This window comes from Perissodus microlepis, chromosome 7 (assembly GCF_051167445.1).
Source record: "Perissodus microlepis isolate ML-2025 ecotype Zambia chromosome 7, ASM5116744v1, whole genome shotgun sequence".
In the NCBI taxonomy this organism is placed as follows: Eukaryota; Metazoa; Chordata; class Actinopteri; order Cichliformes; family Cichlidae; genus Perissodus; species Perissodus microlepis.
The window spans coordinates 682,289-699,491 of NC_140467.1; the positions used below are offsets into that span (position 1 = coordinate 682,289).

General features: G+C 46.7%; 1 protein-coding gene across 3 annotated transcripts in view; it reads right to left on the minus strand.

Annotated features, from left to right (window-relative positions):
• znf423 (zinc finger protein 423) overlaps positions 1–17,203 on the minus strand; it is a 136,533-nt gene that overhangs the window by 104,923 nt on the left and 14,407 nt on the right. For all 3 annotated transcript variants that reach the window (XM_084932663.1, XM_084932662.1, XM_084932661.1), the window contains exon 2: positions 11,489–11,551. In XM_084932663.1, the coding sequence (XP_084788789.1) occupies positions 11,489–11,551 (63 nt within the window). The remainder of the gene's footprint in view (positions 1–11,488; positions 11,552–17,203) is intronic.

Below are 17,203 nucleotides of genomic sequence, written 5' to 3' on the forward strand. Positions count from 1 at the left end.
CACTCACACCACCTTCCTCCTTCTCTAAGATGCTCCACCCAATCACAGCACAGAGAAGCAGCGGGCCTACTTAATGAAAGCAGGCGACTCCCACGGGTGCTCGGGGTACATACAGAGGTGTGTGTCTGTGTGTGTGCATGAGTGTGTGTCCGCAGGGTATTGATTGAATATTATGACAGCAGTCCCTCGCAAATAGCATCTGCTTGCCATCCACTTTCTCTATGACACACACTCCACACACACACACACACACACAGTGTGACATAGCTGTAGTCACTTATAGACACACGAACGCACACATGTGAACACACTTACTCTACTGAGAACCATTATCTCTGAGTCACAGACAGTTGCTACGCCAGGAATAACTACACACTCTTTTTCTAAATCACGCCACACACACACACAAACATACATTTTCTGATCCAAGCACACACACGGTTCATTCTTATGTCATCCACAGAGGCTCGTCCTGCAGTTTAACTACAGGAAATGTTCCAAACGTACAGCATGACTTATGTGGGTCGTTTTCTATCGCTCACAGAACTCTGATGATTTTTATTCTAGCCATATGAGGGACTGCGTCACACCTGGGATACACAACATGCATTTAGATGAAATTAACCAGTTAGTTGGATGGAACGGCAGCTGTATCCTGGGTACCTAAAGATTAGGGGTGCAACGATACACAAAATTCACGGTTCGGTTCGATACTTTGGTGTCACGGTTCAATATTTTTTCGATACAAAAAAAAAATGTTCATGCTTTTTTAATTTGTCATTTATTAAAATTATAAATATATATTTTAACTCAAAAGTACAATTTTTAAATTTAATGTTGCTGAAACAACAAAGTAATAAAAAAATAAATATATCTGATGGAGAAATCCCTCATCTTTGGAAAAGAGAGTTTATTACAGAGAAATGTCTCTTTCCAAAATAAAAGCTATACTATACGCTTCTTCTGGGCTATATTCTCAGCAGCATATTAAACATATCAGGTCCCCATAAGGAGAATCCTGTGCTAACGGCTGTCTAAATGACTCGGGTAAAGTTTGTAGCATGCGTGCTTGTTGTTTTTGTCTGCTTCCACTTGTCTTTGCACGAGGATGATGTCGGAGTAAATGTGCAGTCATGTTCGTTGTGTTCCCACTAGCGCTGTCAGCGTTAATCTGAAATGACGTTAATGCCACAACACGGCAAATCTGTTAACGAGCTACCGCGGATCGCCCCGTGCGTGGGGCTGGATGTTAACGAGCTAACTGCGCTAACGCACTAGCTCCCACCCATGTAATTGAGCATTGCGTGGCACATCTGACACACTGTTTTACTTTAGTCCATGACGCGCTTACCTTCAGGGTCATACCTCACATGAAGACCAAAATAGTTCCAAACGCCAGATCTGAATGAGGGTGGGGGAGGTTCAGTTTGCCATGTTGCAACGAGAGCTAAACTTCTGTCTCGCTAGCTTGCGCTGCGCTCAGTGAATCTGCGTTTGACTACTCCGCCTAGGCTGCACTGTCGAGCGCAGATCCACTGAGCGCTCAACACAGACAGCATCGTCAGAAGGAAAGTTGATAAAATAAATTACAAATTTTCTATTGTTCGATACATATGCGTACCGAACCGAAAGCACTGTATCGAACGGTTCAATATCGATACGAGTATCGTTGCACCCCTACTACAGATTTAAACCTGGTGTTTGGGGAGAAAAAGAGCCTCAGTGCAGACTTTGTGCTTAAACGTCATCATGGCATCTTAACCAGCTTTTTCACTTTGCTGGTTCTTATTGCAAAGTTGCATCCACAGCTATTAACCCAAAATGAAACCTTGGATTAAAGAAAACGCACCACAGAACGAGCACTGTGATTGGTTCCAAATACATACACTACCACAGAGACGATGAACATCCCAGCTTCATATTAAATATTATGAGCTATTTTCAGAGAAAGGCCCGAGTGTGTGACAGCACACAGCATCAGTGTGGATGCGGAGAAAAGAGGTTTTTACGCGGTGCTCTCTTGAGGAAAGGTAATAAGCAATATTCCTGGCTGCAGCCACCAGCCACTAACCTGAGGACTGTTTATTAACACATACAAATATAAATATATAAACAGGTAGCTCAGGAATAATGAGGTCACTTTGCATATCTGCAGGAAAGCTATATCCAGGTGGTGTGTGTACGCAACGTACCGCTGCATGCCTGTGTGCGTGTGTGCGTGTGAACCCTGGGTAATTAGATAAAGAGAAGTGAATTAGCAGAGTCCACGGTGCAGAATGATGTTACACAGCCTGGCCACGCCTAGCTGAGACCCACTAATCACCGCTCGTTAGGCTCACAGAACAGTATGTGTGGAGGGTTGTGTGTTTTCGTAGCACTGGTGTATTTGTTGAGATGGCGTGCGTGTTTTCTCTCATTAACAACATCAAAATGACTTCACTGAAATAATTAGTGAGCTAAATGATAATAAGCCATAAACACTGGATAGGAGAGAGAAAGACACAGAGAACTGATTCCCTCTCCCCTCGAAGAAACCAGATATAAAACAAAATGAGGGATCTGAGCACGCTCAGTATGGACGCGCTGTCCTACAGGCGCTCTCTGTGAGCAGTTGCCAGGATGTGCTAGTGGAGACACAAACTGGAACACCAAAAATCAAACGCACACAGTCAGCACGTTCATCCTACATCTCTATATATCCTTTGGGAAGCAAACTAGGGAACTAATGAACTCTGGGAAATGTTCCTGAACTGCCCCAGGGTGACAGAAGTGCACTGAAAGAGCGTGCCAAAGCTGGAGGGGGAGTTAAAGGAGAATAAAACATACTGCAATACTGCAAAGGTAAGGTAGTTATTCAAGTGCTAGATTTGGCAGCCAGGAGATGCTACTGTGGCCTGTGTGGGACTCTGCAGCTCAGAGAGACGTGTTTCTGCTGGCCAAGCATGCACACACACACACACACACACACACACACACACACACACACACACACACACACACTGTATAAGAGGCATCAAAGGGTGGGAGAAAGTGTGTTGAGCTTCCAGGAAAATGTTTAGAAATCGGACATTTTGAACACAAAGCTTTCACTCTGTTCCACATCACACTGCAGGCCGGACATGACTCACACCAGGCTGGATGAGAAACAGCTTCAACTAAGACATGCATGCTATTATGAAATGGTTTATTTTTATGGAAGCACTATGAAGGTGGTGAGCTGCGTTTGGTGAGACGTGCTCACAGGACACCTGAGTGAGAATACTGGCAGGAATGATGAAACAGGACAGGGAGCAAGCTCAGTCCACATGTTCACAGCTGGTTTGTTTTTGAGGATCTAATTATAGGTCCGAGGAGTGCACACTCCAGGTTGGGAATGGGTCGCTGCCCCAAGAAGAAGAGTTCAAGTATTTTACTGAAGAGTGACAGATGGACTGGAGCACTGACTGCAGTAATGCAGGGCACGGGGTCAGCTCTTCATGTGAGACCTAAGGGGGCCGGTCGTTCCTGCTTTCTTAGCTAGCAACAAAACATCTATGGACACCACTATGCTGTAACATTAACTTATGTACCAAGCGCTGCGTGTAATTTATAGTACACACAGTGCAGTATTGATCCAGTGGGGCTGAAAACACTTTATTTAATCGCGCTGCTACAAAACGAAGACACTGCTGCTGTGAGCACCGACTGGAGCTGCAAACATGCAGAACCAGAGAGACACAAAGGACGGTGGACACATTTGGCAATGATGGCACACTCAAATGCACACTGACACACACAGACTGACACACACAGACTGAACAGGTGCAGCTGGACACAACAACACAGGCCTGCTCTCCACCTCCCAGGAGAGTCACTCCCCCAGCCCCCCCTCACCCTCTGCCTCTTCTTTCTGTGAGTTCTAGTGTGTGTGCGTGTGAGTCTGTGTGCGTGTGAGTCTGTGTGTGTGTGAGTGTGTGTGTGTGTGCGTGTGTGTGCGTGTGTGTGTGTGTGTGCGTGTGAGTCTGTGTGTGTGTGAGTGTGAGTGTGTGTGTGTGTGTGTGTGTGAGTCTGTGTGTGTGTGTGTGTGTGTGAGTGTGAGTCTGTGTGTGAGTCTGTGTGTGTGAGTCTGTGTGTGTGTGAGTGTGTGTGCGCGTGTGAGTCTGTGTGTGTGTGCGCGTGTGAGTCTGTGTGTGTGTGTGTGTGTGTGCGCGTGTGAGTCTGTGTGTGTGTGAGTGTGTGTGTGTCTGTGTGTGTGTGAGTGTGTGTGTGTGCGCGTGTGAGTGTGTGTGAGTGTGTGTGTGTGTGTGTGCGTGTGAGTCTGTGTGTGTGTGAGTCTGTGTGTGTGTGTCTGTGTGTGAGTGTGAGTCTGTGTGTGTGCGTGTGAGTCTGTGTGTGTGTGAGTGTGTGTGTGTGTGTGCGCGTGTGAGTCTGTGTGTGTGTGAGTGTGTGTGTGTGTGTGTGCGTGTGAGTCTGTGTGTGTGTGTGTGCGTGTGAGTCTGTGTGTGTGTGAGTCTGTGTGTGTGTGTCTGTGTGTGCGTGTCTGTGTGTGCGTGTGAGTCTGTGTGTGTGTGTCTGTGTGTGAGTGTGAGTCTGTGTGTGTGTGTCTGTGTGTGAGTGTGAGTCTGTGTGTGTGTGTGTGTGTGTGTGTGAGTGTGAGTCTGTGTGAGTCTGTGTGTGTGTGTGTGTGTGTGTGAGTCTGTGTGTGCATGTGTGTGTGCGCGTGTGAGTGCGCGTGTGAGTCTGTGTGTGTGTGTGTGTGTGTGTGAGTCTGTGTGTGCGTGAGTCTGTGTGTGTGTGTGTGTGAGTCTGTGTGTGAGTGTGAGTCTGTGTGTGTGTGTGAGTCTGTGTGTGTGTGTGAGTCTGTGTGTGAGTCTGTGTGTGAGTGTGAGTCTGTGTGTGTGTGTGTGAGTCTGTATGTGTGTGTGTGAGTCTGTATGTGTGTGTGTGTGTGTGTGAGTGTGAGTCTGTATGTGTGTGTGAGTCTGTGTGTGTGTGAGTCTGTGTGAGTCTGTGTGTGTGTGAGTCTGTGTGAGTCTGTGTGTGTGAGTCTGTGTGTGTGTGTGTGTGTGTGTATGTGTGTGAGTGTGAGTCTGTATGTGTGTGTGTGTGTGTGTGAGTGTGAGTCTGTATGTGTGTGTGTGAGTCTGTGTGTGTGTGAGTGTGAGTCTGTGTGTGTGTGTGTGTGAGTCTGTGTGTGTGTGAGTGTGAGTCTGTGTGTGTGTGTGTGTGTGAGTCTGTGTGTGTGTGAGTCTGTGTGAGTCTGTGTGTGTGTGAGTCTGTGTGTGTGTGAGTCTGTGTGAGTCTGTGTGTGTGTGAGTCTGTATGTGTGTGTGTGTGTGTGAGTCTGTATGTGTGTGTGTGTGTGTGTGTGAGAGTCTGTGTGTGTGTGTGTGTGAGTCTGTGTGTGTGTGAGTGTGAGTCTGTATGTGTGTGTGTGTGTGTGAGTCTGTATGTGTGTGTGTGTGTGTGTGTGAGTCTGTGTGTGTGTGAGTGTGAGTCTGTGTGTGTGTGTGTGTGAGTCTGTGTGTGTGTGAGAGTCTGTGTGTGTGTGAGTCTGTGTGAGTCTGTATGTGTGTGTGTGTGTGTGTGAGTGTGAGTCTGTGTGTGTGTGTGTGAGTCTGTGTGTGTGAGTCTGTGTGTGTGTGAGTCTGTGTGTGTGTGTGTGAGTCTGCGTGTGTGTGAGTCTGCGTGTGTGTGTGTGTGTGTATGAGTGAGTGTGTCTGTGTGTGTGAGTCTGTGTGTGTGAGTCTGTGTGTGTGTGTGCTAGGTGGCTATATTAAGCATCTCTCTCTCTCACCTCCGTCTTCGTGTGTGAATGTGTTTTTTTACAACCCCCCCCCCCCCCCCCAGAGGAGATCTGCAGAACCACACAGTCACACACAAATACACACAGACACGTGTTTATGCGCACACACACACACACCCCTGGGATGTGGAGCCGTAAGGGAGAGCAGCACCCAACACCAGTGTCTGGAAACAGGATGATGAAAGAGGCATTCACGTCACGGAAGGAAGCAACAAGCACACAAACACACAGTTAACTGCAAACACACATAAAATCATCCAGACGTGCCACGCAGACTCGCACAGATCGACAGAATCGCACACTCACAAACTGACAGCTGCTCGCTTGTTTCTTTGCTGTACGCATGCACACCGACACAAATGAGACAGAAAAGGGCTTATTGCTGCAAAACAGACAAAAACACAGATGCACTGTGCACTGTCACAAGCAGACAATACGAGTTCACACACACGAGCACGAACTGTTTTCCTGTGGTAGCCTTGGGGAAATTAAAACTACATTATGGACCTCTAGAGGAAAGCGGTGAGAGAGTGATGGAGGAAGAGGAAGAGAGAGGAAGCAAGAGAAAAGGGGGAGAGAAAGAGTGAGACGAGGGCCAGTGTCCTGTTTTTCTCAGCTCTGGCCACCACAAAGCTATTACAAGGAAGCAGGAGAAAAGTGATACAGCCTGCAATCTCTCCTCTGTGTCCGTCCTTTGTATCCCGACTGGTGGACGGGAGGACGTGTATATTGTTGGCCATTGCTTCATATTTCAGTCAGTGACATGCTTTGTTCCCTTCAGCAGTCACTTTGGTCACTAGTTCAGTCTGGTGACTTCCCACTTTGATAATTAATATTGTTGTCTCATCATTTTAAGCACACTGGATCCTGTTAAGGGCAGCACACGGCTGCAGTTTGCTGCAGTTTGCCTGCATGAGCTTCCTCCCTCTGTTAATTGGTGAAACTCCAAATTGGTCTTGGATGGTTTCAGGTGTGACCCTGTAATGGACTGCATGTCTCACCCAATTCTAACTTCAGGGGGTATTTTGTAAGGTAATGATCTTAAAATAACCGAGAGAAAAGAAAGAGCCCTATGAGAAAGCACTTGGCGACAGTGGGAAGGAAAAACTGTCATAACCAGGCTCAGGGAGGGGCGGGGCCATCTGTCACGACCAGTGAGAGGGGTGAGAGGAGGAAGATGGGACAACAGACGCATTGTAGAAGAGAGCCAGAGATAAATAACAACTAATTATTAAAAGCTAAGTGGAGAACAAAGACTGTGCACTGTGGGAATCCCCCCGCAGCATAACTAAGGCAGGATTCAGGGTCACCTGATCGCGCCCTGACGTAATCGTAACAGTAGAGACGGCGTCTGTGTCCCATATCCAAACTGGGCGATGGTTTTAAATAGTTTTAAAAATCCTCGAAACCACAAGTTAGTCTTCAGTCGGGGTGATGTCCTCAGAAAGGCCAAAGATTTTCTCCAGTTTGAACCTCTGACCAATAAAATCCACCTTCATCAAACGCACTGAGAAACTGCAGCGCTTGGATACGGTAATGGTCTGTATTTGTATAGCGCTTTACTAGCCTAAGGACCCCAAAGCGCTTTACACTACAGTCATCACCCACCCATTCACACTGGTGATGGCAGCTACATTGTAGCCACAGCCGCCCTGGGGCGCACTGACAGAGGCGAGGCTGCCGGACACTGGCGCCACCGGGCCCTCTGACCACCACCAGTAGGCAACGGGTGAAGTCCGAGCCGGGGCTCGAACCGGCAACCTTCCGATTACAAGACAAACGCCCAACTCTTGAGCCACGATCGGCCCGTGTGCTCGGATATCCTCACACACGCCTTCCTGATATTGACACAGATCTGACAGGTGCAGGAAACATTTTTACGGCTCAGTTTTGTCACCACGTGTGTGAACACATGCACATACACACAATCACACACAGGAGGAACAACAATGAGAAGGTCTCAGCTTCTCAGTTTCAGCTCGGGGACCTGACAAATCTTTTCCATGATGACTCACTGGATCGTTCTGTGCGCGTTGGTGTGTGTGCGTGTTTGTGCGCGCGCGCGTTGGTGTGTGTGCGTGTTTGCGCGCGTGTGTCACTGTAGTCTGCAGCAGACTGTCAGTGTGATTTGAGGAACACATGATTCCAGAGAAAGAGGACAAGTTCATCACCAACAGTTTATTAACACGAGACACTCGAGTCCTGTTCAGTTGGACACGTCTCATGACTTCCTCACTTTCACCCGAGACTGAAACACACGGATCTTATAAACAAATAACAAATAAAAAACACGGCTGCTCAATACTATTACCAACTTCGTCTCTCATTTCCTCTTCTTTTCCTTCTTCCAGCACACTGAGAGAGTCAGACAGCAACTGAGCAAACAGGGGGAAGGGGACACGTGGTGTCTGTGTCCCGCTGAGGTGTGGTAAGGACTGAAGGGAGAAGGAAAGGAGGGTTTCAGGACACCTCAGGGCGCAGAAAGGCCAGGAGGAGGAGGAGGAAAGGAGAAGAGGAAATGTAGGAAAGGGGAGAATAAGTTGGCTCAATGCTATTCGAGTCGCCCTCACACTCCCTCCACCTTCTCTCAAGCGGGCCTTTCCAAACTCAACACACATTTTCCAGAGTAAGTCAAAGAAAGATGGATGGATGGAAAAATAGCCTAGAGGGCTGGAAGTTTATGAATTAGGAAGCAGGATAGGAAGGTATATTTCTCCTTGTTCCCTTTCTTTTTTGTTGTTCCCTATTTTCTCACCCCGTCCTTCTCAACATCATCTCTCAGGGAGTAAAAGAAGCGAGGTCTTTCTTTCTAATCTGCTCGGGTAAGACGTAGGCAGCAGTTCTCGGTCCTCACCCCCTCTCTCTCACACATACAAACTCCTCCTAATGTCGCCCCAAATAAGCTTTCAGAAGGTAAAAGCACAAGCAAAGACAGAGGGACAGAAAGAGAGCATGCAGATCACGCAGTGACACGGAGATGCTGGCAGTAACAGCCAACCTGAGAGAGTGGCTGAGTAAGGGAATATAGGACAGTGTGTTTTTATGGTAGGAAGAGTGTGTGTGTGTGTGTGTGTGTGTGTGTGTGTGTGTGTGTGTGTGTGTGTGTGTGTGTGTGTGTCATGGGACTCTAGCTTCCTGCAGGAACTGACACACACAGCAGTTCTAGTGAGCCACCCAGGACCTCAGTCAGCACCCCCTTAACACGCACACTCACACACAGCCACACACTCACACGTAGACCTGCACAGTGGCCCCTGGAGGAGAGTTAACACAGTTTTGAAAGGGGGGGGGGCCAAGGATGGGAGGGTTCGGCACGTCATAGACACCCCAAGGGTCATACTTTCCTATCCTCCTATCCCTGCAGAGCTTAACGAGAGACGGGGCGAGCGCGGCACAGAGAGAGAGAGATAACCGCATATTTACCACATTCAGCAGTATCTTACGTCCCTGCTGGGATCCAGTCAGAGGAAGTGTTTAACTGTTCTCTGACGGGCTGCAAACCGGAGCAGCAAAACTAACTACAGCTGACAAACACCTACAGTAGTCCAGCTGTTTCTGGAAAATGTGGACTTTGATCTTTACCGAGCACCAATGACAGCGCTGAGGAAAACATCGCCAACGTTGTCGTGCCAAGCTTAGCATACGGGCCCAGCAGCTGCATCGTTTGCACACGTGAACCTTTGAGTCATTGCAGCAGTTGTGAGTCTGGTAGCCCTGTAGTTTTAATAATAATAATAATGATGGATTGCATTTATATAGCGCTTTTCGAGACCCTCAAAGTGCTTTACAATGCCACTATTCATTCACTCTCACATTCACACACTGGTGGAGGCTACAGGTGCAGCCACAGCTGGCCTGGGGCAGACTGACAGAGGCGAGGCTGCCATGTCGCGCCATCGGCCCCTCTGGCCAACACCAGTAGGCGGTAGGTGAAGTGTCTTGGCCAAGGACACAACGACCGGCTCGATCCCCAACCTTCCGGTTACAAGATGAGCTTCCCAACCCCCTGAACCACGGTCGCCCCTCAATTGGCCGTGAGGCTGGAGTTTCTCCGATCACAATATTTCATGAAAGTAACATTAGTGCAGGGAGATTCAGTTCATCTGTGTTCATCTTCACTAACAAACCTACACCTTTAATAAACGAACAGCTTTACGCCAACTCTGCAGAGAAGATCACCGACAACAACAAGAAAGCAGCTTCTTTGTAAACCAGTTAGAAATTTGCTGTTGAGCATTCAGACACAGCTTCACGGTGAAGGCCAAATGTGACCTCTGTACTGAGAGACATAAGAAAAGAGGAGGCTCCGTCGCTCTCAGGGTGCAGGTCCGCCGTGGCCCGAGCCTCTGGTTGCTCCCGTGGTGGAGGATGCAGGCCGGCAGGGACCAGCGGCTCCCCCGTGACGCAGGCTTTAACGTTAAAAACACCCTCCGGTGTGATTAACCACCAACTGGACGACAACGTCTCCTTCAGCCTCTTTTTTCCATGAAGTCATTTAGGGTTGTTTTTCAAGTTTATTTTAGAGAAATACATTTTCTACAAATGCTAAACAATCGTGTTAAATACTCAATATTATAATAGCTGACCAAAATAGTCAAGATCATAATTTTGCCATGATTAAACGATAGATTCTTGGAACTAATGGACAAATATCTGCAGATGAATCAGTGGGAAAATGATTGGCACTGACGTAGAAAAGGTGCTAGCAACTGAAATCTTACAGCGTAGCCTGAATAACACAAAGTCTCTCCAAAATTCACAGATGCACCAGGATTTGGGACTGAAGCATAAATAAAAGACACATCCATGTAAGCCTGTGTGCTAACAGACCTCTGAATCACAGCTGAACCACAGCATGCCTTTATCCTGTCCTCCTCCTCTCGCCCCTCCCTGAGCCGGAGGTTTCTTCCTGTTCAAAGGGAGTTTTTCCTTCCCACTGTCACCAAAGTGCTGCTCATAGGGGGTCATATGATTGTTGGGTTTTCTCTGTATGTATTATTGTAGGGTCGACCTTACAGTATAAAGCGCCTTGTTGCTGTGATTTGGTGCCGTATGAATAAAATTGAATTGAATTGAACGAATTCATGCATTTGCATGAATTCACTGTATGTTATACTTGTATAACTATGCATGTGACAAATAAAGAACCTTGAACCTTGAACCTTGCCATCTTTAATACACACAATACAAATAAAATGGTCATTTCTCTTTAATGTTACACGTGAACCTTGAACAGCAGCTGGTTCTGCGGCTCATCTCCTATGGAGGCAAAAGGCTGAGCAACTTTAAATTTCCATCTCAGTGTTTAAAGACAAGCCAAGAGGAGATGGGAGGGAGACACGGAGACTAAGGAAAAACTAAATCTGAGAAAAAAATCTGCCATCTTCGTCTTCCTCCTAGGAAATTACCAAACCACAGAGAGCAGTGAAAAAGCACACAAATCTCTCTCGATTAGAGTATTATTGCGACTGACTGCTGCTCTGCCTAGCTACAGTTTTCTGTCTCCTCTTTCCTTCCCCTGAACCTTCACAGTCCCCTCGAGCTTTCTTCTTTGTCACTAAATCTTCGTTTCCATTTTCATCACCTCAAAGTTACCCCGAGTACACGTTACAAACGGCCAGCTTGGACTCACCCGCACACAAACATACGTCACCATGCATCTGTGTATGGGTGACACAGGTGTGTGTGTGCCTGTACACTAACCGGTCTGAACAGTCGATCCATCCCAGGTTCCTCCACACTCTGAAGACTCTCCTTCTTCGACAGCTAGAAAAAAGGAGACAGACACAGAAAATCAAATAAATGGTGGTTTTAACCTGCAGCTAATTAAAGAGCCACCACCTGCAGGACAGCAGAGGAGCCACACAATTCAATGATCATATCACAATCTTAACATGCCGTCAGGTTCTCTCTACAACTAAGAAAAAACAGCTTTGTGATTAAAATGGAGGTTTATGAAGCCGTGTTTATGCTTTCTGTCCTGCCTCGTGGTTTCACCGCGTGCTTTCGTCCAAGCATTACAGACACCAGTCAAGTTGAAGGCGACTCCTTACCTCTTCTTACTTTCAATCGAGCGTGGGAGCGCCTAAGGACATCGTATTTGTCTTTAAACACGTTTATTCTCTGGAGCGAATGTACTTGAACTTGAACCTACCAAGGAATTAACAAAACATGACAATGACCTGAGATCTCTCAGACTCGCACACACAGCTGATCAAAGCTGGATTGTCATACCGACTTCCTGGGTACAACAGGAAGGAGGGAAGTACAGCTGGCACACAAACAGGAAATGGCTAGAGCCACCACACAATGGGATTTCCCGTCCGCCCCCTCCCCGACACGCTGTGCCTCACTTCTCCCTCGCTCACCTCTGTCTCTGATCCCTCCAAATGTTTTGTTCTCATCCTGCTCTCACCGGTGACCTCCGCCCCTCCACATCTCTACACCTCTCTAATACTTCTCACTCCACGTCCTCATCAGCTCCCTGGTGACCAACCTCCTCCTCACATCAAACCTGAGCCAGAAGCTCCAAACAAAGCCAGAAGCTATAAATCAGCAAAGCGTCCCTCTTAAAAAAGAAACTAAAAGTCTGCATGAAAGTGATTTTTGTAGATGAATGAAGAGAGAGGGAATCGTTTTTATAACAGGAAAAAACAGCCGAGCTGCGTCACTACTGGACCCATATAATCACACGAACTTTAGCTCCTCCCATTAGCTGCAAGCAGCGTTGCAAAGTCACACCGAGCTGTAAACATCCACGTGCTGATGCACACCGAGCAGTGCAACACTCTCAAATCTGCATGATGTTTTTCACACTCCACATCATTTTCTCTGGTCTCGCGTGCTGAAGTCAGAAAGCTGCTGTGTCTATAGACTCAGCCTGGTTTGTGGGCTCATCTTATTTGACAAAAAAATAATAACAACTGTCTGCAGGACTCAAAAGTTTGGATCAAGTCTTCAACATCCCTGTTGGAGCCAGATGTGGACCACAGAGTGCTAACAAACGAATGGATCCCTGGGCGAACACAGGAACCTCCCACCGCAGCAAATACGTCTGCCAAAGACAGCAGAGAGAAACATACGAGACACCAGAAGAAAAACAAAGTACGTCTGCTGTGCTTCGTCACAATGACCAGTACGTTAGCTCCCAGCTGAGCCCTGAGTGGATGCCATGATTCATTAATACGCTTCAATATGATTTTTCCTCCTTGATGTCACATCGTCTGGGTCACGTCACAGCGCCCTGATGAAACGCTGCCGTTTCAGTGAAGATTCTCGTTGAACATAAAGGGAGACGTTTATAATAATAATAATAATAATGATGGATTGGATCTATATAGCGCTTTTCAAGGCACCCAAAGCGCTTTACAATGCCACTGTTCATTCACTCACTCTCACATTCACACACTGGTGGAGGCTACAGGTGTAGCCACAGCTGCCCTGGGGCAGACTGACAGAAGCGAGGCTGCCATATCGCGCCATCGGCCCCTCTGGCCAACACCAGTAGGCGGTGGGGTAAAGTGTCTTGCCCAAGGACACAACAACCAGGACAGAGAGGCCGGGGATCGAACCGGCGACCTTCCGGTTACAGATGCGCTTCCAACCCCCTTTATGACTTACGTGCGTCTGAATCAAAGGTTTTCGTTTCGAGGTTACCGGCCGCGACCTCGGTCTGTCTGAACTGGGCTTGCCCAGATCTTGTGACAACTATTTTTTTAAACCACTAAAAGCTGACATCATAATGAAAACCATCTTCCTCTGGTAGTTGGGAGAGTTTGAGATTATAAAAAGACCTCGTGGTAACTTTGCCTCAGATAAAGGCCCATTTCTCCTGATGAGACTGTGGGGAATACAGCGTGTTTCATTAGCCAAGCACACGCAGCTTTATTTAGACTCCCATATCCTCCCTCTGTCCCCCTCAGAGACAAACACACCGTTACTGTGAACCCTGTACACACCAGGCGGTCGGCGGGGGTGTACGTGTGCCTGTGAGAAGGATTAGCTCACAGATACTATATCAGTCAAGAGGAGGGAGTATCTGAGTGTGTACAAGTACATACGTGTGCATGTGTACCTGTAGCTTGGGTGCCCCATTACAAAAAAAGACCCACTTAGAAAGACACTTTGTGACCCGTGGGGTTAAAAATATAGCAATCATCATGTGTTTGCACATGCATCGCTTCTCTTCCTGCAGCACATCACAGTCCTCTTCAAACTCTAGCTCAAACTCGCGAGTCGTTTAACAGCTTAGCACAGCAGCTTCCGACAGGCACAATCTCTCGTTAGCTACATGTTAACAGACAGGTGTATTTTTGGCAAATGAATTTGCAGAATTTCCCTTTAACAGAACTTACATCATTAGTGGGAGAAAGTCACAAGCATTCGTGTCATTTTGTACCAGTTAATTGTGGTATTGATTTAAGATGCTATCACCGAGTAACATGATCACAGCCCAAAATATACAGATACTGGCAAGAAGGCAGAAAAAGACTGAGACAGCAGATGGCTAAAGATCAAACAATCCGACATGCCGCAGAAACAAAAACACAAATGAAACCCCCGGAGCACGACACACGGGTGACACCGTGTAAGAAGGAAGCTTCTGGGAATCCTTGGAGCATCTGCACACACACACACACACACACACACACACAGACACACACACACAGTTACTAACCCCTGAGGCACCTCGCCTATGAGTCTATTAAGGCTGCCACGATTAGTCGACTAGTCACGATTACGTCGACTATTAATCGTCGACGACTGATTTAATAGTCGACGCGTCGTTTGAAGCTTTGTAAGATCCCAAAAGACGCAGGAATAAGTAGTAGGATTTAAGAGTGTAATAACGGACTGAAACAGAAGATGGCAGCACTGCATGTACAAGGATGCCAGCTGCCGTTAAACCCCGAAGAAGAAGAAGAAGCTGTGTCCCAGAATTCATAGCGCGGCCCAGCTCAGTTTCCAGCAATGGCGGCAGCTAGTTAGTTTTAATATTACTCTTATTATTCTTTCTGGGTCACAAAATAAACGTTTAACATATTTTCAGGTGAGAATGTAGCTGTGTAAACCTCAAATATCTGCTCAGTTTATCAAGACACCACATATTTTCAAAAGCGCTCCGACGTTTTCGGAGACGTCTGTTACACACTAGCTCGATAGGTAGCCGGGGGCAAGCCTCGCTAGAGCCGTGAGAACACCGGACTCCCGGCAAATCGTTTTCAAACCCACCGCCGTCTTTCGCTACTCAGGTTAAACATGATATATGAGTCACTTAGATAACTTAAAAATGTTACTGTTTGGCTTTTTTCAGTATTTTATTTGTTCCTGAGCAAATCGGTTTGGCTGAGATTAAAGTTATAGTTTTTACACAGCTGAATAAACGTCAAGCAGACAGCTGATTATCAGAAGTGTGAGATGCTCGAGAATTTACTCCGGTGTCCTGTTATATTTTAGATAGCAAGGAGTTTATTAAACTTCACCGAAACAATCTGCAAATTTCATTAAAATGTAATAAACTATCATCTTGTCTTTATTTTTAGTTAGCACATACCTTAAACACTTAAAGCTGTAAGCTAATGATAGTTATATAAGAGCAGATGCTGCTGGTGCAATAAGCTGTACATCCAATGGATGATGATCTGATTAGTCGACTAATCGCAAAAATAATCGGTGACTAGTCGACTATCAAAATAATCGTTTGTGGCAGCCCTAGAGTCTATGTGAGTCCTAGAACGTGTGCTTAAGAAAGGACGCCTATCGAGTACTATAAATAAGAACACCTGGTTTACTGCATGAGCATAAACACAGACTATTTGATTGTGATTTGGTGGCCTGAGTACTTTCCACTAATTAGTGTAAATACAGAATATCTCACCTGCTTGAGCAGGTGACCTTGGTGTGGGGCCTGGGGTCAAGGCTGTATGTGGCCCACGCTGTCAAACTCAATTTCCATCACGGGACACATACGACACGCTTTGATCTTAAGTGGGCAAAACCAGTGAAACACTCTTTTCTGTCAGTGTGAAGAAGCTTAATGACGCATTTAATCACGGTGATATTGTGATATAAGAAAAAACTGTACATCTCAATTTTCCTACATGAAAATGCTGAAGAGAAACGCTGGTGTAGTAAAAGAAATCTGATTATAGAAAAGCTCATTTCCTAGACTGAATTTTCTGTTTCATAATTACAGGACAATCATTCAAACACTGTGGACACTATAAAGAAGCCTACAGTGGAAAACTTGGACTTTTCTGTCATTCAGCTGTTTATCTTCTACTGTAGTACGAGTGGCCGTGTGGGAGGTCTATGCAAGTGAGAATCGCTCCAAGCCAAATGCTTTCCTTTCTAAAGGTGTCCAGTGGGCTGGACTGGAGCCTTTGCCGGGCTGATTCTGGTCACTGGGCCTGATGTTTGGCACCCCTGACTCACCTGTACGCAGACAAATAATCAGATGTAAACACATGCATAACACATACACAGTAACTGACAGTACAGCAACACTCCTGTCTGCATTATAATGGGCTGTCACGGTTCATTAGCCAGTCAAGCATGCAATTATACCAGGGCGTCCACAATGACAAAACACACACGGACTCACAACACCAGTGTCCGGGTCAAAAACGTGCAGAAATTAGACAACGAACCATCAACGGTGCGATTAGTCTGCACGGGCTGAGCCCGTTGGGTCGTGGAAGCTGAGGAAATATGCTCAGAGCTCTCTGTTACCAGGTTTATCTCAGAGCGCCTGCAAGTCGCCGCTGTTGGACGCTTCAGTAATTAATCCTCTTTGCTTCAAAGACACTCTGACACCAGCTTCCCAACAAGTTAGATATTCTGAAAAATGTGTTTATGTGACGAATAAAGGCTGCAGAGGGGATGATCGAACACCCGGGAGCAGCCTGGGAATGTGAGTTCTGTCATACGCTGCAAATATTTCCCCGTGCACCACAGAACCTCGCAGACGGACGGCAGCACTGTCACGTATACTACAGTTTGGATGGTAGTCGTCCAATCCTCCGTTTTTCATTTCTGCACATCAAATTTTAGAAACGCAGGCGAGGAGGGCTGCAACATGCAGTTCTGCCTCTGCATCATGATCCCGTTGTCATAAACAAATATTTACACAGTTGTTGTCACTGGCACAGTTATCCACACACACTCTACCTCGTTCTCCCCTCTCTCTTCCATTATTGGCATCCTCTCCCCCCTCCCTCGTCTGCTCTACCTTTGCCTCTTCAGTATTTTCCTACCACCTTTCTTTGATATTTGCTCCTTTCTTAAGTGATTCTTGGATCCGTGCTCAGCCTCCATGCTTTTCTCTTCGGCTCTTACTGCAGCACCCATTTAAATGTATTTCCTGTTTCCCTCTCTGTCTTTATCTCTCCCACCACATACCAACTCGCTTCCCTTCTA